Source organism: Rhododendron vialii, chromosome 12a (assembly GCF_030253575.1).
Source record: "Rhododendron vialii isolate Sample 1 chromosome 12a, ASM3025357v1".
Lineage (NCBI taxonomy): Eukaryota > Viridiplantae > Streptophyta > Magnoliopsida > Ericales > Ericaceae > Rhododendron > Rhododendron vialii.
Window position 1 is genome coordinate 5,060,443 of NC_080568.1, and position 20,853 is coordinate 5,081,295.

At 37.9% G+C, this 20,853-nt stretch overlaps 2 protein-coding genes across 3 annotated transcripts; one reads left to right on the forward strand and one right to left on the reverse strand.

The window, feature by feature from the left end:
* Positions 1–1,032: 1,032 nt before the first annotated feature.
* On the forward strand, positions 1,033–2,102 carry LOC131310212 (uncharacterized). The gene is made up of 2 exons (XM_058337121.1): positions 1,033–1,287; positions 1,565–2,102. The coding sequence occupies exons 1-2, from the start codon at positions 1,058–1,060 to the stop codon at positions 1,992–1,994; spliced, it is 660 nt and encodes a 219-aa protein (XP_058193104.1). The 5' UTR covers positions 1,033–1,057; the 3' UTR covers positions 1,995–2,102.
* A 22-nt stretch (positions 2,103–2,124) lies between these two features.
* Positions 2,125–15,637, reverse strand: LOC131310209 (alpha-glucan water dikinase, chloroplastic-like). 2 transcript variants are annotated; one of them, XM_058337115.1, is made up of 33 exons: positions 15,489–15,637; positions 14,502–14,797; positions 12,960–13,004; positions 12,730–12,839; positions 12,558–12,636; positions 12,332–12,423; positions 12,047–12,200; positions 10,651–11,052; positions 10,449–10,556; positions 10,226–10,318; positions 9,942–10,082; positions 9,721–9,809; positions 9,021–9,155; positions 8,754–8,916; positions 8,540–8,629; positions 8,278–8,463; positions 7,735–7,797; positions 7,572–7,634; positions 7,406–7,465; positions 7,153–7,305; positions 6,931–7,014; positions 6,150–6,326; positions 5,944–6,050; positions 5,447–5,660; positions 5,227–5,330; positions 4,922–5,060; positions 4,619–4,744; positions 4,370–4,480; positions 4,143–4,241; positions 3,853–4,026; positions 3,485–3,577; positions 2,602–2,717; positions 2,125–2,482 (listed from the first exon to the last, which is right to left on the reverse strand). In XM_058337115.1, the coding sequence occupies exons 2-33, from the start codon at positions 14,766–14,768 to the stop codon at positions 2,278–2,280; spliced, it is 4,242 nt and encodes a 1,413-aa protein (XP_058193098.1). In that variant the 5' UTR covers positions 14,769–14,797; positions 15,489–15,637; the 3' UTR covers positions 2,125–2,277. The 2 variants fall into 2 exon arrangements, with proteins under 2 accessions (XP_058193098.1, XP_058193099.1); XM_058337116.1 differs by lacking the exons at positions 14,502–14,797; positions 15,489–15,637 and adding an exon at positions 13,104–13,449.
* Positions 15,638–20,853: the final 5,216 nt, after the last annotated feature.

The window sequence follows — 20,853 nt, forward strand, 5'->3', positions numbered from 1 at the left end:
TGAGTTCAAGGCTATGGACGTTATGGACGTTTGAAAGTTCAAGGCTATGGACATCTTCTGAACTCTTTGTGGACTAACCCCACGGATGTATGCAATATTGGGGAAAAAAATAAAAAACTGTCAACTTGCATATATTTTATTGGGGATGACTTGGATTTAGGCCCACTTGTTAATAAGACAGCCAGATGAGGTGGTTGATGGGCAATATCTGTTGCATTTGATTGGCTTTTAGAACTTCATGGTACGAGGAAGAGTTTTTAGGGGTTGGGTGGAAAATCATGCAGCTAAAAGAAATTGGGGGGACTGAAACCTGCCAATTGGATTAACAAATTGACAAAACCAAATGTTTGATTCTATGCATTAGAGATCCTCTGTGGTCTTTACCAATTTGTTGGTGTATGAGTGTAACACGTGATTTTCCGGCGCAGGATTATGTGAGAGTCTCTAAACAAGAGAATTTTTAAACATGATCTTACGGCTGAAAATCACTTGGTATACGGGTACACCAAAAAATTTGTACAAAAGGACTTGAGCTCCGTTGAGCCTATCATGATGAGTCCAAATGCTTTTTCAAACATGCGGTAAACCTAATGGTAAAGAAATAAGGTCATGTCCATCTCGTATAAAAATAAAAACAAAAAGGGCATTATTACTAAGGTCTAAGGGGAACTATTGTAGAATTGTGAAACAAGTGCTAAACTTGCATTAGGATAAATTTTCAAAAGCCAATATGTACCTTTCAACATCAAGGTCAGGGAAAAAAAAAAAAAAAGGGTAAGAAGAACCGTAGGTGTTAATGATCCGTAGGTGTTAATCTGCAATCGCAATGGAACGAAAACGAGACATGATATGCTACGAACATGCAAAACTTGTATATTGCTGTCTCGTACTATGAACGTGCAAACATTATACATCGCTCACTGTTATAATAGGCAATTGAGGTTAGGAGACACTTCTTCGCGGTACAACTGAGGAATGCATCTATAAAAGGACGGAGGCTTGGAGCCTTAGAGGCAAAGTAGCTTTGTGGTTCTTGGAAAACATTCAAAAAACAACAATGGAAAGGCAGCAGCCGCTGTTTTTTAGCTTTGCGTGTTATTTCTATTGTTTTCTGGCGCTAGTACTGGCTCTACTACCTCTCTCTAATGCGATTGAGTCACCGCAATACACAGTAATACGATCAGAACCAGGTGTGGAGATCAGACTCTACGAAGAATCCTCATGGATGTCTGCTCTTGTCCCTGGTGGCACTTCCTTCGAGAAATCAACCAAAGACGGCTTTCACAGGTCTCCTTGCTTCTAATACCCCCGTTTCACTTCATCGTCTTTTCTATTTTTATCTGTCAACTTTCTCAGAGTGCAATGAACAAAAACTGCCTGTACTGCTCTCTTTTTATTTCTTCACAAAAATTGCCTGTATGGGAACACTTGTTTTTAATTTTATTTGTTTGTTCTGCTTCTACAGGAAACCAGTTTCCAAAACTCAAAAACCTCTTCTCCATATGTACTGATGAATAGATAACTGTATTTTCTTCTTGGTCTATCTTTGCTTTGCTCGCGACAGGTTGTATCAATACATTCACGGTGCCAACCTCAACTCTTCTAACCTTATGAAAACTGCTCCTGTCTTAACAAGCATCACTACCCAATCGTCGCACGAATCCAACTACACTGTGAGGCTCTACGTGTCAGCAAAATACGGGGGAGCTCCTCCGCAGCCTAACCCCGAACTGAATTTGGTGTTGGACAAGTGGAGAAGCCATTGCATTGCAGTTAGGACATTTTCTGGGTTTGCCAAGGATGATAACATCAACAAAGAAATGGAAGCTCTTGTGACCGTCTTGGGAAAAATCTCAGGTGGAAAACCGGATAGTATTGAAGGCAAAGGGTCCTATTCGATTGCCCAGTACAATGCTTCGTTCCATCAGTCGGGGCGATTGAATGAAGTGTGGATGAATGTCTCCGGTTTTGCAGCAGAAGGTTGTCCATCCTAAGGGCAGTATACAGACGTCCATATGCCTATGTATATGCACTAGGTATGGTGGTGTTATCATGTATTTCTCTTTGTACTTGTTGCCGAATAAATATGGAATTTCAATTTTCATGCAACATCAGCCAAAATAACGATAAAATGCTAATGAAATTGTATTTTTCTTTTGTGAAAAAATACAATAGTTACATTTATTACTGTTTTTATTTGGAAAATAGTTACATAATCAGGAACTCCCTATATATCTAACCCTTCTCTTGTGAAAATAGTAAGAGAAAGAATGAGGATTACATCTGTGGCCTTGTCTGTACAACATAGATTTTCCCATCTCTAACCACACCTTCAATGTCTTGAGGAGATCCATACAGCTCCTCGATCGCATTTCCAGCACCAGCAATGCTGGAGAGGATTGATCGACGGAAGTCAGCATCCTTAATCAATTGATCCGATGAATAGTCAAGTACAACTTTCTCTTCTTCATCCATTGGTACGCTGTAGAGAAAGGGAAAAAATTAGATAATTGTAACACTTGCACGCATTGAGTTTAACCAAATCTATACCTTTGATGGGGAGGATAACGAAATTTGCAGTATTTTATTGCACGATGTTACCTGTCATAAAGTCCTGCACCAGCATAACCTTCTAGATCTTCACCGTTGGAGTCGGATCGGAAGATGATCGATCGTCTTATAAAAAGTCCAATGGGTTTGCTCGGATATCCCAAAACCTGAATTGTTGAAGCTCATTATCAAAGACAAGTTTAGATTACCCAAGTGCAATTCAATGCGGCCAAGTGTAATTCGATGCGGCCAAAAGTAATTTGTAGCGGCCAAGTGCAATTCGATGTGGCCAAGTGTAATTTGTAGCGGTCAAGTGTAGTGGCCAAGTGCAATTTGAGGCGGCCAAGTGTATTTCGTAGCGGCCAAGTGCAATTCGATGGAGCCAAGTGCAATTCGATGCGGCCAAATGCAATTCGATGCGGCGCAGGATACAAACAGTTGTTGCTACTAAATACTACTAAACTATGGGTGGTGTGGGATGAGGATGAATAAAAGCATCACATGATTGGCTCATAAAACCTAACAAGAACCCATTACAAGAAACTTAATAGCTCGTGAATGTCAAAATTGATTGCATAAAATGTTTAAAATCGGTAGAATCATATTACTTGGAAATTTGGGTCTGAGAAGTGAGAACTAAGAAGACAATTACCCGTTTGGACCATAACCATAAGTGCTGGTTACATGTCCATGAAGACAATAGATGTTATGGTCCAAAGACGAGCTCAATGCCTACATACCTAATTTTGTATGTACCAGTGTTCCGGTGCATGTCCGGCTATCGGATCACAAAGAATCTTTTCTTCTCTCAAGAAACCCATGTGATTCAATAGCTGAAAAAGCACCGAAATGCTGGTATAGGTAGAATTGGAGACGGGGGATAAATATCCCCAGTTCCTTTTCTCTGGTGAGAGATGAGGAGGGGTTTACTCACCTGAGGAGAGTTCAGATCATTCTTCTTGCAGATAAAACTCAAAGCACGACCCGGATATGCTCCAACCAGAGTTTCTCCAAGGCCCTTCACTACCTGTCCGAACAAAAAAACCATATGTCAACGTAATTTGTTCTAATGTACACAAAAACTAATACTATTCCACAAGCAAAAACTAGAAACTAGCAAGTCTTAATCCCCGTTAGGTGGAGTCGGGTTTGTTTCAACCAGTTTTCCTCTCCAAACAAGTTTAAGGGGAGAAATGTTGCCTAGTCATGACTTGGTTGGTGGAAAAACCAAACCTGCAAGTCATGAGGTTTAGGCTGACAATCCAAGAGAAATTTGGTCAATATGCTCTAGTTATAAATTACCTCAGCATATATCTCTGACGAGTCTCCTGAAGATGGATTTGTTGTGTGGATAACAAATGCGTAGTCAGCGTTTATTATTTCCTGAACCAGGACAGCCATGCAAAGGTACTCATGATCTAATTTCACTTTTCTTGTGCTGAAGTATGCTCTCTCATTCCACTTTGAAGCCCAGACCTAGAAAATTACAAACACGACATGCCTAAGCATATTAAGGCTCTGTAGCGTGCTGAATGGCTGATGAACATAGAACTTATGTCTAGGAAACTTTTAGAGCAGGACGACAGTCTTACTTTCTTTATAGCCAGCCATGCTTGCTCCCATCTCTGCTGGCCTTCATCTCCAGGCCAAGGCATGCCAGAACTTTGCATCTTGTTTTTCAACTCTTCCACCTGCCGTAAGGTTTCAGTTACATTTTTGCGGTAAGCAAAGAAGAAAAATAGCCACATCTATGTTCCAAAATTTCGGGGCTTAGTAGAATAAGAAAAAAAAATCCTCTACTCCTCTAGAAAGGACATACCAACTGGGATGGAGCTGCAAGTTCTAAAACTGCCTTTCGGATCTCCCCGAGTGCACTGATGTCTCCTCCTCCTAGCTTTTTCTTCAGGATCTGCAAATTTTCTGCCACTCCCTATAAATCAAATGCAAGTTAATATGCTGCCGAATGACCATATAATCATAAATTTCACTATGTCAGTGAATGACGCAGAGTAGATTGTAGCAATTGCAGACTGCATTAAGATGCATCAAAAGTTGAGGCGAGGGAAACCTTATTTAAACCATCCGAAAGAACTTTCTCGAAAACTCCAAATGGCAGGGCAACTGAGGTAGGAATCCCAACCCAAGATGGCACTTTTCCTTTCAGGTATGCTATATTGCGTGATTTAGCTCCGACCTACGAAACTCAAAGTGCTATAAGCTCCAAAAATTGGAAAACATCGGTTTGCAAACATGTACATCAATCCCTGAAATAATTCTTTAAGTCGTGTTATGTAGTTCGGTCAATGGTAAAAGAAAGCAAAAGGGGAAAACTCCTCCGAGTATAGTTGAAACTTGACATTGCAGTCCTAACCATTTCACTTTTGAACTCGTCAGATGATATTGCATATCTACCACCAAACTGCTTTCTGACCAGTGTCAGAGAGGGCAAAGAGTCGTCTTCTTTCAAGCTTGTTGAACTTGCATTTGTTAAGTCACCCTCCTTCAACATGCTGAGATTAAGAAGGAAAGAGGATTAACTCTGGCAATGCATTTTTGGTTTGTAGAGGGCATTGAAAATTAAATGAGGAATTCATACTGAAAGTAGAGAAAAATGGATTGGAACTTCATCAAGAAATTGTAAGACAAGCAGTAAGAAACTCCAATAAAGATGGGTACCTATAAACTATATCTGCAGAAGTGGGCTTTATCAGCAATAATTTCCCTTCACTTGCTTGGAGGTCAGCCCAAATGTTGGAATCAAAGCATGTAGCAAAGCAGACCTTCCACAAAAAGGAAAAACGATCACAAATATCACAGGTTAGTTTCTCATTTCAACAATCATTCAATACAACAAACAAAACAGCAGCACAAAAATTACAGATTGATATCGACTTACCTTGCTATTTCTTGCTCGCACAGAAACATGTGATAGGACATCTGGCATGTCAGGTGTTAGCACAGCAACTGCACCATCAGGAATTTCCTCCTCTCCTTTGACAGATTTTGCCACCAAAATTGTTGACTTTTCATAAGATTTGTTCTGGACAGCAAGCAACTCGTCTACGACAACAACATATCCTATGGCTTCAACTGGACTGATAACCTGCCAACTGTATCAAGCAAAATTTAAGTTGTTACTTGTTAGTATATCTAAATGTATCTATGTTTGAGCTTCGTACTAATATACAATCATATGCATGAGGTTCGTTTTTTGAAGGTCATATGCATGAGGTTCACAAATCACAATATCACACCGTAATAGCATATTCTTTCAGGGACTATAGAATTAACTACAGCCCATTCGAATACGAGTGTTCCATACACTCAAATGAAATCATTCAAATAATGTATTATGCTTATAAGAACAAATTGAACAATGAAAGTTGGATTAACCTTCCCAAATTAGCAGTTTCACGAAGAACGGGATCAAGTCGATTAAGAAGTGAAGATAGTGATGCTGCTGATCCGGCACGAATGATTTCTTCTGTGAAAATATTCACCTGCATTAAGTGATCGTACAGGTGATGTCAACTGTCAAGGTATTATGTACAAATACAACACAATACCAAAGCAGTTAGGTTGTAGAATGATCAACATACAGCCCATTGCTCCACTCCAAGCTGAGATCCAAGATATTCAGCAGATGGTTGCAATAAATGATGGTAGGACTCCGCCTTGCCTGCAAGTGCAAGCCGGGTTCTGTCAAGGACTGATTTCGCATACAGAGCCCAGTGACTATCTCCAGACTTGGACATGCTTAGGGCTTCATTCCATCCCTTCATAAGCAGCAAAAGAGAACAGTAAACAATTTACACTGTCCAATCATGTAGCTTTCTAACAATGACGTAGAGAGACAACTAAATACTGTGTTCAGAGCGACCATTGACACCCATCGTCATACTATACCTAATGGTTAAAACTCTAAATTGAGCTATATAGGTTTAATTTCAAATGCCAGACATTCGAAAACAGAGCTCAATATTTTCAAGTGGCTTGGGTTAGAACATGTTGGTCCAGGAGAACAGGAACAATTGGATACATCTAAAATTCCAGGGGATTTATTTGGACAGAGTGGACACTACAGAAAGCTGAACAAAACGTTAAATAAGGTTAGAGTGACACTTATTTTGATTAATTCTACTGGATATTTAAGTAAGTACATCAAAATTATCAGAATGTGTTATACCAAATCAATGGGTAAATACAGAAAGACTGCATGAACCATGAAGCACAATGCAATGTAAAGTCCAACATGTATTTATTATCAAGCTACATATAAATCTTTCTGAACACCAGTGGCGAAGATGAGCAAGGAATATTTCAAGGTGCCAACGAAAGATTGAGCATGAAATTCGAATATAAAGTTGCATAATTGATTACCTTTAAGCAATAGATGAGATCCTCATTATCATCCCAAGACAGGGCAAGGTTTTCGAGGACAAGAGTGATGAAGTACATAATTTTCTGCAAATACATAAGTAGGTCACGAAGAGCATATTTGATCAGTGAAACTAAAGCAAACCAGAAACCTTTACAGGTGCGAGAGACCATCAGTCGATAATGATGATAAACAGATGCAGATATGCTGACAAGGGGATATACCTCTGGTTTAGCACTATTCAACTCCTCATATCCCCGTTCTATGGCCGTCCGAACAGTAGAATCAAGGGCGATGTCCAAAAACAAAAGATCCTTAAGACGATCAATTGATTTAGAAATCAATGGACTAAGCTCTGCACGGGTCTCTAGCAATCCCTGAATATGAGATATTTTATTTATTTCTGAATCTTATAGGAAAAATCAGAGTGTGAGGGTAGCTAGAAAAACAAAAAGCCTACAAAATAATTTCACTTACCTCAAGAAGTGCTTCCACATTCTTATCTTCAACATGTTCCAGGACAAAATGAAGTAGTTCCTGTTTAAAAGATTCATAAAAGTTTACAGTGGACTGAATTTTCTCACACTTTTTCAAGCTGACATCAAGAAGGTTGCATAAAAAAGAGTAGCATAGAAAGCAGTACAGGAAATCCAGATGGCAAGCCTGAAACAGGATTTATCTTCACCCCAACCATGAAGCCTTTCCCCTGGAAAAAAAAAAAAAAAAGGCAACAAAAGCATGAAGTTCTTATCTACAGATTAAGAAAAGACAACCAATGAGCAACACCTTCCGGTCAGTGACAATACCTCAGACCTGTAGCCCATGCAATTTGAAATGGCTGACTCTAAATCTGCGCCTGAATGCACTGCCTGCATCATACAGTTGTCAACTTGTCATTTATAGCACCGTAGATTGATTCGGCGTGCAAATAGAACAAAATTCTCTAAGCTTCTGAATAATCAGAATTCAACAATTTCTGTTTTCTTAGAAAAAGAACGAAGAGAATCTGTAATTAGGCTGTTCCATTTTGATGGATTCAGTGCACACATGTACTGTTACTTTCCCTCTGATGTATCATTGTAAATTCAAGTCAACGACTTCTGGAAGTAAGCTATCAGTAAGAAGAAAATGCACACATCCACGTATAGTTTCATTTTGCATGCTTCAGAACCTCCATTGTGGTCCAATTTATAGCAGGACATGTTTCTAAGTCCCTCTTATGATAGTTTGTTTAATCAGTCATTATGATTTCTCCTATTACCTTAGTTCAAAAACACGCCATGAAAAGATATCTGTGGAAAGTAGATAAAATGATATAAGCATTGACTGGGAAATTTTAAGGAGCCAACCTTCAATGTTCTCATGTAATTTCTAAGATCGCGCAAAAGGCCATCTTTCTGGTCTCTCCTGAAATCAGGTTCCGAACGGATAGCACGATCATAGCTCAAAAGGCGCTCTTTTGTTATTCCATTATCATTCAGTGTTTTCCAATAAACACTGATGTCCAAATCACAATTGAGATAATCCATTAGTGCCTACAAGAACATTCATTGTGAGACAAGTTTTAAAGATATAGACGGAAGAAATTCACCCAGGTTTGCATTCCGATACCTGACAGATGACAACGTCATCAGGACTAGTGTTATTATGCAGCTTCTGATGCCATTGCTCCATAATTCCACCCTTGCAATCATTATTTCTCTGCAATAAAAACATGGTTACTTTCATATGTACAACAATCATTTTCCCTCAAAGGGTGAAAACTACTGAGAGCTCAAATATTATTAGCGTTGGTCCTGTTAATTACAGGATAGATCATATTTACCTGGATAACCAGGATTTCGTCTCGGATTCGCTGCCCCACATCCCCTTCACCTCCACGACCAACACTAGAAAGAATCATTCGCAAAAGTTCTCGATATTCTGGATTAGTTCTATAAACAAACTCGAGCAAGTCTGTAAGCTTATCTTGAGCTTGACTTATTTCACTGTACAAATAGCCACATTTAGAGAATAAGACACAGTTACAGTCACTATTGGAGAATGACAGAGGCTGAAACTATAGGAACCACAAACAAAGAGTCGTGTTCACCGTGGTTTTACGTTGTAGTTCTTATTCCATATGAGCTGTCGTGTTGCCACAAACCTCAACCACACAAGGAGTCCTGCAAAACCCAGTTTACCAGCGTCTTTGGCTTCATATACCAGGTCCGCTGCGATATTAAACCTGAGAAGAAGAATAAACATCAGAAATTCATTAGAATGATCCAAATTGATAACCCAACAAAATTAGTGAAGACAAGGTCTCATCTCAGGACAACCTAAAGAAAAATTATCAAGTCCAGGTGAAGCCCTCCTTTCCTGAAGCCTATTACAGCACTTGAAAGAACTAGCACATACAGTCTACCTAAAATACTTGAAGACAACCTAAAGTAACACACATTGTGCAACAGGAAAAATACACACACACACACACACACACACGGTTTGTTTCAAATGAGGTATATACGGTTTGTTTCAAATGAGGGAGTCCTCATTTTAGTTAAAATGCGGACCCCCCTTTCCCGATCGAATTTCGATTATGTATATGCGTAAATGAGCAAAGTATACTCAGCTAGAATACTTCTAAAAGCAATGGTCACAACAAAGAGGCACAAGATGTGGAAAGACAACGAAAGGATGAAGTATTTCACTTTAAGCCAAAACCCTCCTTTCCTGAAGCCCATTTACAAAGTTCGCCCCAAGAGAGAGAGAGAGAGAGATATGATGGAAAGTTGCCAGAGAATACTGACCGATGCATGAAGGACTTCTGTGCCTCACTTTCCATATTGGCTATTTTATCCAACAAAGCCTTAGCAGTGCCTCGGCCATCACCAGCATCCTTCCAAGTGGAGCAATACCAAGTCAATATGACTGGAAAGTGGTGTGGATGGTGAAAAAAAAAAAGGAAAACTAACAACACCAAGAAAAGCATATTACAAAATTCCTTCTCAAGAAAATTAAGAGAGAGAACCTTTTGAATCTGCTTAGACTTAACACCAAATTCAACATAAAAGTCTGAACCTTGATTCTTTATCCAGTTTCCACCAGACCGAAGAACAAATGGCATCCCCACGAAACTGTCATCTTCAATTTCTATTTCCAAGGATTGGACCTGAAAATTGAAACAGGAACATGAGTCTGCTGTCCATAAATGATTTGTCCATTAATTCTAGCATCAATTTAACCAAAATGCAGAACAGCAGAAGTCGCTGTGGTATTCAGACATATAGGAACTTCAAGTTTCCCTTGGCACACCTTGGAAGTTGGATCACTAGAACTACTGAATTTCGTTTCGCTGGCTTTGTCTAGTGAAGTTGAACCAGGGGGCAATAAACTAGAAGGTGGTGCCTGCAAAACATCCGTACTTAGTTAAAGTTGATTAACAGAAAGGTAGACGAGTGGTGTTAAGTGCAAAGTTATCTACTCCAATAAACTGCAGGATAACAATGCCCATGATTAATAGATTCATATATCTTACAAGCCATTCTCCTGGTTTTTTCGATAAAGCCCAATGAAGGATAACTGGTTCGGTGAGATCTGTAGCCAAATGAACGTTTGTCTTTTCCACAGGCTTGGTAATCAGTACCTTGAAAAGGTACAAGCGTCTAAGCATTAGAAAAAACCCAGCAACTGAAATTTCCAAGGATAACATCAATACAAAGAGCGTATCATTATCTCACCAGAAGCTCCTTATCGACAAGCCTGAATATTTTCTTGCTTACAGTAGGGCCACCAGCTTGTTCTTCCTTTTCCTTGGCAAAAATCTCAATTGTGGACAGGGCTTTTGGTTTGACTGGGCTTTTTTCCTCCCCAGCTCCGGCCACATACTTGTTAAGAAGCTGCACTAAATCCCTCTTCTTGCGCTGAATCCTTCCAGCACTAGAATACGTCTTTCTATCTAGTTTCTTTGCAACCTTAGTTTGTGTTTGTTCTTTTGTATTCTTCTTCCTTGTTTCGGAAAGAAGCTGCTGCTTAACCTCACTTGCACCATTTTTCTTTGTTAGCCTGGCTCGAAGGTCCTGTATGGAAATGCCCCTGGCTACTTCCTCCAATAGCTCAAATCGAGCTGCTTCATATTCTTCCTATAGCAAAAAAATGGAATCATAAGCATTATTCCTGTAGGATAATGGCCGAAGATACCCATTTAAGGATCTAGCCTGACTCTAATATCCCCCTTCAAGTAATGCCAAGCTTCATTGACAGATCGGAAAGATTAACCACCCATTCCGCTATCATCTCTGACGTTCTAACAGAAGAACATCGAGGTAATCCGTAAGGAAGGTCAACATGTTGAAACACACAGTGAGCATGATTTGTTGTTTCACGTTGGTTAACAATGTTGAAACACATAGTGAGCACAATATGTCATTTCACGGAGTCTGCCCAGCTCATGCCCCAAGTCCCAACACTAGCAAGACCCTTCTGTTTACCTAAGTACGTCTCCAACACTAGCAAGTCCATAATTAGTCTTCAGAGAGTGGAGTTTCGTATTAGAGGACTTCTCCCTTCTTACAATACCCGACTTTTAAGTGTTCGCAATAAGACCTTTTCATCCATCTTGTATCTAAGATTCTAAATGCCTCTACCCTAATTTCTTGACAAAAGGCAAACAGAAAATATCATCCCCTTTTTCAGTACCAGTAGGAGCCCATAAAACAACCCTATCTCTTCCAAGTACTCTCCACTAAATTGAAAATTTATACCACTAACCATTTACTATATTTTACTTTGCCAGTCTAATACTCGGCAATTTTCAATTCTACATGACCAAGGTAGACATCAGGTGGTCTAACGTTAATACCAAGAAAAATTAGGATTTAGACACTAGACATTTGCAAATAAACACATCTGAAATTCCCATGCCTTTGCATCAGATTGCTACTGAGCATCTCAACATTTTGAAATACCCACTATTTTCCCTTTTCGATATGGCAAGTATTCTCAATGAGTTTGCTTTCAAGAATAAAATCACGAGAGGAGCAACTGTCATCAGCACAACTACAGGATCATGCAAAGTTACCCCTCTTGGATGAAGAAATAGCAGAAAAGTACATAAAGTACTCCAAGAATCCTTGCCTTCTCTTGCTCAGGATTATACATCTGTTTACCCTTCCTTTCCCACCTCAAGTAGGCTTGAATCTGCACAAGATCTTCAGGAACTGAAACATTTGGAATCAACTTGCCTTTCGCTGGCAACTTAATGTGAAAATTGCCACCATTATTTTTGAACCTACAAACAAAAATAATAGTAAGAAACAAACAAAATAAAAAGCTAGCAACTTATAGACCAAGGGAGACTTAGCATTTATTCTGCTCTTCATAGAGACAAAGCTAGCAACTTATAGACCAACGGAGACTTACCATTTATTCTGCTCTTCATCCACTATGAGAAATTCTATAGCTTGTATTGTAGGATCATCAATCTCTATTTTCAAAAAGGAACTGGAGCCAGACTACAACGAAAGAAATAGATAACAAGTAATTATGCATCTAGTTGTTGACTTAACTAAGTCAAGAATAGGTCACCAATTCAGTTACATGGAAAGACAATCCACAACTTGGTTTTCTTTATCTTTTTGTAACTTACTTTCAAAAAAGGAGTTCTAAGAGCTCTGTTCTTATATGGTCTCGTTCCCTCGGGATGACGAGAAGGAAGAACCCACTTCCTGAAAGATTCACAAAAGGAAAATAAAATATTTCCAAACAATATACTTGAAAACCCCAACTACTACAAATCAATCACGCACAAGTGAACTTACTCTTTTTGGTTCTGTATCCCACCCCAGTGCAGAAGTAAGGTGCCACTATTATTAGTGGCCCGGATATCTATTTGTGTCACGGAACCTGAATTAGGAGCACTAACATCCACCTGTTGAATTGGATAGGGTCATAGGAGAAACTCATGTTGAAAAATAGGAACCTCAATTCATCTTAATTCAACAAATTTCTGGGGTCAAATACAAATGCAAAAAATCAAAGGTGTTGATACCTGCAATTCACTGTTTCCGTCAAGGCTGAACTTTCCTGCAAGTTGCTGCAAGGAAAGAGAAAGTCGGAATCAACTGATGTCCAAACCAGAAAAGATATGTGCAAGACAGAATTTTCAGGTTCTCAAATCATCACTTCCTTTTACCGATTTTAAGCTCATATCACCAAGATATCTATTATTCTTCATTGAAGCAACGAGCAGGCTTAACTGTATCAGGAGTGAACTTTAGGACACTGGTGAACAGAATTTAGGTTGGAAGTAGATAAAAACGTTTTTCTCTGCGATGATTGTGAAGCTCAAGACTTAATCGGAAAGGGTGGAATGATAAAGTTTTTCTAATTTTTTGAGGTTAAAACATCTTCCAACCCTGAAAGACAGCCAGGAAAAATCTGAAAAACCAGAGCATTCAAGTGTTGATGAGCAGTTGCTATAACGGATGTAGTTTTACGCTCTCAAAAATTAGAATCCAATTAAGTGCTTTCAATTGGCTAACACAGTCTGTCGAACTTTTTCCATTAGTTTTACTAATCTAATTACTATAACGCGAAAGAAAGGCCTGGTCATCTGTGTCCTTGCTCATCAAACACTGCAAGTTCTTCAATCAAAATGGACAAAACCAAAAAGGCTTAATCCAATTTGCAATAGCTTAATCAGTTAAGGTTATTAAGAACATAATGCCATATGCAGGGTATAAGATTCTTATGCTCCAAAATTTTGCTTTTGTCAGTAAACATGGGACAAGTCTTCTATGTACTAGAATTTTGACATTATCAGCACCGCCTTTATCATTTCCCAATAGTTGTTTTTGTAGAAACTTTATATCCATCTCAAAACCAATTGGCAATGAGTGAAGAGGTCCCAGATGTTATTAAGTAATCACCCATTCCACTCCCAAGCAATATGGGACTCTATTTCCTTAACATCCCCCCTCACGTGCAACCGCGTTTGAGGTCTGTCACGTGTGGCCACTTTTGGGTCCTATCATCGTGCAACCTTTTTGCTAGTCTGTCATCGTGGGGTGTGGATTGCGAATTTTTTAAAATATGGGGGTAGAACGGGCCCCGCTTTGATACCATGTGGAAACTTTATATCCATCTCAAGACCAATTGGCTATGAATGGAGAGGTCCCAGATGTTATTAAGTGATCACCCATTCCACTCCCAAGCAATGTGGGATTCTATTTCCTTAACAATCTATTTCCTTAACAGTTTTTCTTAGGGTAATTGTTTTTTTTGCACTCTACGTTTTTATAAATGCACTCCAAAATTGGTCATTTAGCGCTTAGAAATATACACATCACAAGCACTTAAAAACAAATTTTGAAACGCATTCATAAGAAAGTGAAGTGCGGAAATCATTTTCCTTTTGTGTTAATGCCAAATTTCTAGTCCATAATAGGTTTGTACCACATGCAGGGTAAAAGATTCTTATGCATTAAAATTTTCGCATCGACAAAAAAAAGTTCCGTCCTTATCGTTTTCCTAAAAAATATGGGGAAAATTGCAAATCAAACAAATTACAAAACCGTAATTGGTAGAGTACCTCAGAAGCCGAATCAGCGGCTAAAACAGCCCGAGGAAAATCAGAAACAGCTCGATTGGTTCCCATTGCCAACTTGGTTTTCCTCACATTCAAAATGTTGCCCTTGAACTTGGTACTTATGGGCGATTTGCGTAACTGCGAATTCACTTGAGATTGAAATAAAGTATTGCTCGGAACGCAAGGGGAATTGATCTTACTTTGATGCTCCAACACTGTCGGAGCAAGCAAGCTCTGGTGAAGAAAATTATGCCCTGTCGAATTGCTCATGTTCCTCCTCGATCAACAAAAAATTAGATCTGCATCAAATCAAGAATCAGTACAGATACGAGTATATATTCTAACATAATTTGCGTGTATACGTGAATGTGTTCACCGAGCTGTTCTGTTCAAGAAGCAGCGCGAGGCTTGACTTGTTAGTGGCTCTCTGTAAGTAAACGAGTCTAGCTCAAACTCGAGTTTTAAGCTTGTGTAAATTAGCCGAGATTCAACTAGTTGTTCGAACTTGATAAACGAGCCTCTCTAAACGAGTCAAGTCTGAACACGGAGCATTGTGACAGTTGGGAAAGTCATTTTGGAGACAAAATCAAAGTAGAATGTCGGCAGAGAAATTTTGGAGAATTGGAGACAGGATTAAAAAGGTGAAAACTTCTGTGATTCACTTATAGGATTTTGTGTAAGATTATTTAAAATTGCATTGAGGCGTAGAATATAATTCAAATAATTTACAAAAACAAATCACTGGTTCTAGAATTTTGTGAATATTTGGCCTCTTCGGTTCACCCTTCATAGGAAACGATTGGAATTCCAAACAAAAAGTCCAAGAACACAACTTCCAGACACTCCTGTGTTTGGGCTCACGTGTATTGAACGTCTCTCAATACAGCTGCGTCCGCAGATGTGTTTTGAGATTGTGCTCCTAGCATTGCTGAATTCCAAATCTGACGGAATGCGGTTTATGAAAGAGAGCAATGGAATTGAGAAGAATACCTATATTCAAGGTATAGATCTAGGGAGAGAGAGAGAGAGAGAGAGAGAGAGAGAGAGAGAGAGAGAGAGGTGCAGTAGAATTCCACAGAGAGAGAGAGAGAGAGAGAGTTTTGAAGATGAAGCTGAAAGAGTTTCAGTGGTGACGGTGTAGAACAGGAAAATGAGGTTGAGAAAAGGGCGCTTTATAAAAGATCTTCCGGACACGTGGCGTGGTTCTATAAGCTCACGTTGTGATAAAGAGTCGGCATGAAAACTTCCACGTGCGATATTCGGAAAATTGGGTCCGATTTTCTCTCTCCTGAAAACTTATGTGATTTTGTGTCGAGAGAATTTTTCCGTCGTCAGAATGTGTGAACTTTTTTTAAGTTTTAAATCAGCAAACTACTTGATACAGTGACACATGAGTTTTTGGTACAGAAGATCCTGCCTCAGGAAAATTTGCCCAGTGGTCGTTGGTTATCTTCCTTTACAGTTGAAGTTATGTATATATATATCTTCCCTCCATCCCAATTTGTTTGTCTAATTTCGACATACGTGTCTTTTAAAAAATTATTTATGTCTCACAATATATAATATTTTACAGAATTTCGAGAATATCATATTTTAGACCTAATTGAAATCTATCAAATAAAATTCATATTACATACAAAAAACATTATAAATTGAAACATATAGACAATTTTGTAGGAGGTTTCAAATAGTAAAAAAGGACAAACAAATTGAAACGGAAAGAGTAATAAATAAGAATGGGATGCGCCTGATTCATCAATTAGACTGGAGGGGCTAGTTTTTGGGATCCTTTTGGGGTTCACATAAAACAATACTTATTCAATTTTTAAAACCCTCGAGAACATCAATAATGTCAAAAATCACTTAGATTTTATGATTTTGGAACAGATCTTATCTTCAAAAGGGTCGCAATAATGTCAAATTAACGTTATTCTACCAACGTAATTTTTGAAGTAATAGCTAGACTTTCTAGACGAGTTCTTGAAGTGAACAGTTTGGATTATCGAGGTGAGCCCAGAAAAGACTTCAAAAATGATACTCCCTCCGTCTCATTTTTATTGTTCATTTTCGTTTTTCGTGTCGTTCTTTCAACGCTTATATCTTCCAATACGTATCTCCAAAAATATGCAATATGGATCTTGTTTTATAGTTCTCAATTAGATCTATAATACAAAGTTTTCAAAATTATAAAAAACATTATAGATTGGGAGATATAAGCGTTGAAAAAACGGCATGAAAAATGAAAATGGACAATAAAAATGGGACGGAGGGAGTATAAAGAACTGGATTCTCTCCGGTCTATTGATTTCAATTTTTTCTTTCCCTTACGTGGTCTACACTTAATCCCATAATCCTTCAACATATCATGCGTTCTTGCCCTCAATCATTACTCTCGCAAATTTCAGTAGTTTGTATGCTCGCGCTCACCTCACGTACGCGCACGCTAATTATATATATATGACTTAGGTCTACCCAATATAATTTGTCAGATGAATATTTGCTGTGTTTTATACTCCCTCCGTCCCAAATTCTTGGTCTTTTTTCACTTTTTGTGTCACTCAAACAATTGTCCATATCTTACAATCTATAATACTTTTTGCCATTTCGAAAGCTTTGTTTAATAAAATTACTTGAGATCTATCAAATAAAATCTATATTTGACATAAAAAAATATCATAAAGGCACAAATAATGAAAGAGAACCAAAAATTTGGGAGAGAGGAAGTACATTTTTCCCAAGGAAATTAAAGTTGAGTCCACGAATGAACAGAGGATTGATATTTAAATTGTTGGTTGATTAATTAATGCCCTTGAGATGGAGGACATTTTCACGAATAGTCGAATGCTTGATTTGATGTTCATTTTTGTTGCATGCTTCGATCATGATTTTTTTTCATGCAAGAGGGACTTTTTGAGTTCGGGGATGCTCTCAAGCGGGTGCGAATGCCTTTGGGTCGTTAAAAAGCATTTTCAGCGGTTCAGATTAGAAATAAAGAGTTTATTTTTAATCTGAACCATTAATTTTTGAGATGGACGTTTCGAATATGCCATGCACCTACTTGGCAGTGTCCCGGGATCCAGATTTTTTCCCCTGAGATGGAGGACATTTTCACGAATAGTCCAATGCTTGATTTGATGTTCATTTTTGTTGCATGCTTCGATCATGATTTTTTTTTCATGCAAGAGGGACTTTTTGAATTCAAGAATGCTGCCAAGCGGATGCAAAATACATTCGGATCGTTAAAAAGTATTTTCAACGGTTCAGATTAGAAATAAAGAGTTTATTTTCAATCTGAATCATTAATTGTTGAGATGGACATTTCAAATATGCCTTGCACCTACTTGGCAATGTCCTGGGATCCAGATTTTTTCCCCTGGGCTAGATTGTCTTATACTCCCCCGTTCCAAAATGATTGATCTTTTTGAAAAAGCGTGTTGTTTTCAATCGTTTATATCATTCAATATAAGTATTAAAAAATATGTAATATAAATATTATTTGATAAATTTTAATTAATTCTATTAAATAAATTTTTTACAATTACATAAAACTTCATAAATTAAAAAATAATATTTTAAAATAACACGTAGTTTAAAAAAGATCACTCCTTTTAAAACAGAGGGAGCAGCGTTTATGCATTAGTTTTCCCTTTCAACTGACAATGACAATTACGAGAACCATTGATTTTAGTCATGGTCACCACTATAATTTACCATTTGATGCTAAAGTAAAGGTCTCCTTGACATATACAGTTGTACGTGCATTCACTTCTGACCGACATCAAATAAATTTTGACTTCATTCGAAATTTGGGATTGTTCGGTGTAATAAGTCAAATAATTTTTTTTAAATTTTTTTAGATAATTACTTCCTTATGATAAGAGAAATTTAAAAAGTATAAAATTATGATCGAAAACAAAGACAAAAAAAATAATTTATTAGCTTATTTTTGTCTTTATTCAAAAAATTTAGGTTTTGATCATAATTTTTTACTTTTTAAATTCCTCTCGTCATGAAGAAATAATAATTCAAAAAAATGACGAAAAACTAATAAATACGAAAAAAATTTGAATAAGAACAAAAAAAAAAGTCATTTGGCTTATTAAGCCGAATAAAGCCGATCATTGATTTTGGAAGTACTTCCAAAGGAGATAAGTTGTGCATAAACTGACTCAAACACCCTATCGTCAAAGAAAAAAACTTGCGTAGCGGCAGAAAAAAAAAACTAGTGTTTCAGCTTAACTAGAACTGCTGGATTCACTTACATGCAATCAATCTAAAACCATATACTAAATTCAAAGACTCCGGCTCAATTAGAAATTGATTAAAAGTCATTTGAGATCGGTACTTCAAACGATTAATTAGTTAAACTTGTAGAAAATGCACAAGTCATTACTCTGCTTTGCTAAACTTGTATTAAATTCTAATAACAGACTCTCATTCTATAATAAGTATTTCTGCACAATCCCAATTAGTTGGCCAGAGATTTAAAGGTTTGCTCGCTCTTATCATGTTTCAACTTCCAAATATCTTACTTAGGAGTATATATCAATACTTCTGGGCCAGTTTATAAGAGAGTATTATGGGCTCCACAAACAACTTCATTCTCTCTCTTTTCCAACTTTTCCACCGAGTCCTCTGCTCTAGATTCAAACACCTCTGAGCTGGCTTGATGGCATGCTATGACATGCATAAATGCCCTTCTGCCTCCCTTTGCTTCGAGCCCCCGCCTCCTCCAACAGCTTTCCCAGTGGAGTAGTACCATCCTACACCAACCCATCTAGTTCCATTGTTCACTTTTTAAGCAGTCAAGTCAGCATCTTCTTCCTTCTCACTGCTAAAGCCGAAGTTCCTGGGCTCCTTCACCATGGCTTCTCCGTGGCTACCAAAACTTTCCCTTCTTTGAGAGAGTTCTTTGAGGGTTGAGTCGTCCGACATAATGAAAGAACCCCACAACTCAGCTATCAACTTAAAAGTTACTGCATTCCAAATATTTAATGGAACTCCTTTACAGCCTTAACCACACAAATCTTTCTAAGCATGCTGGTTCGCCCGCCATGGTTCCACACTGGCAAACCACAACTTCATCCACTGTTTCAGAATCATCTTGTCCCTCACCTCTTGGTTCTGAAATGTAATCAGAACAGTCCTACTGCCCAGAGATCGCAACTGGGCTACTCTATCCGTTTCTAGACTGAAACTCACTTTCAGAGTCATCAAGTTGGCCAGAGATTTAAAGATTTGCTCGCTCTCATGTTTCAACTTCTAAACATCTTAGATGCTATCAATACTTCTGGAGCCATTCTATAGGAGACTCTGCACCTTTAATTAGACTTTCTCGAAAGATTAACTGTGAGAAATCTAAGGTGGGACATCATGTCACATCCTGTCCAATTTTGGCTCTCAAACGGCACTTGGGACTTGCTAACGGAAAAAGGTCCCATTTAACATTTTTTTTTTTTTTTGAGAAAATCCAAATGTTGAGGGGCTCTCAAACAACACATACCATTTTTGTGGAGCCCATTTCGGATCCCACAAAGATGATTCAAACCTCAAGTTATTCTTAAAAAATAATTTTTAGTGATTTTTGTAAAAAAATTAGTTCAATCTGATATCCGTATAAAGGCTTTTTCAGCATTCATAAGGGTTGTACGAATTCTAAAACAGTCCTTATCGATATTGGATTGAGTTAATTCTTTTAGAAACTAAAAAAATATTTCAAGAATAAGTGGTCATTTGAATTATTTTTGTAGGACTCGTGATGGGCTCTACCAAAATCAAAAAAAGAGAGAAGATTATTGCCCATTTAATGGGTACCAAAAAGGGGGTGCACTAATTAGCTTTTTTAAATTCTTACAAGACTCATTACGGGTTTTACAATTATGATTCAAACTGCCAATTATTCTTAAAATATTTATTTATGGATTATTAAAAAAAATTTAGCTCAATCCGATATCGATAAAGGTTGGTTCAGAATTCATAGGATGTTTCAATATTCGTAGGGTCCCGACGAATGCTGAAAATATGCTTACAGATATCGGATTTATCTAATTTTTTACAAGAATCACAAAAAATATTTCTTAAGAATAATTTGCAGTTTGAATCATCTTTGTGGGACCCGAAATGAGCTCCACAAAAATGATATGTGTTGTTTGAGAGCCCCTCAACATTTGGATTTTCTCAACAAAAAAAAAATGTTAAATGGGACCTTTTCCGTTACCAAGTCCCAAGTGCCGTTTGAGAGCCAAAATTGGACTGGACGTGGCATGATGTCCCACCTTCGATTTCTCACAGTTAATCTCAGCCATTAAATGGACCCTAATGGACAGTAAAATACTGGATGGGATCCGAACCCTTG

Excerpts from the sequence above, each read along its gene's own strand:
- LOC131310212 (XM_058337121.1), top strand. The coding sequence starts at position 1,058 with ATGGAAAGGCAGCAGCCGCTGTTTTTTAGCTTTGCGTGTTATTTCTAT. Across the intron at positions 1,288-1,564 it reads ACCAAAGACGGCTTTCACAG|GTTGTATCAATACATTCACG; the intron begins GTCTCCTTGCTT and ends TGCTCGCGACAG.
- LOC131310209 (XM_058337115.1), bottom strand. The coding sequence starts at position 14,768 with ATGAGCAATTCGACAGGGCATAATTTTCTTCACCAGAGCTTGCTTGCT. Across the intron at positions 11,053-12,046 it reads ATAATCCTGAGCAAGAGAAG|GAAGAATATGAAGCAGCTCG; the intron begins GCAAGGATTCTT and ends TTTTTGCTATAG. Across the intron at positions 8,464-8,539 it reads ATGACGTTGTCATCTGTCAG|GCACTAATGGATTATCTCAA; the intron begins GTATCGGAATGC and ends ATGTTCTTGTAG.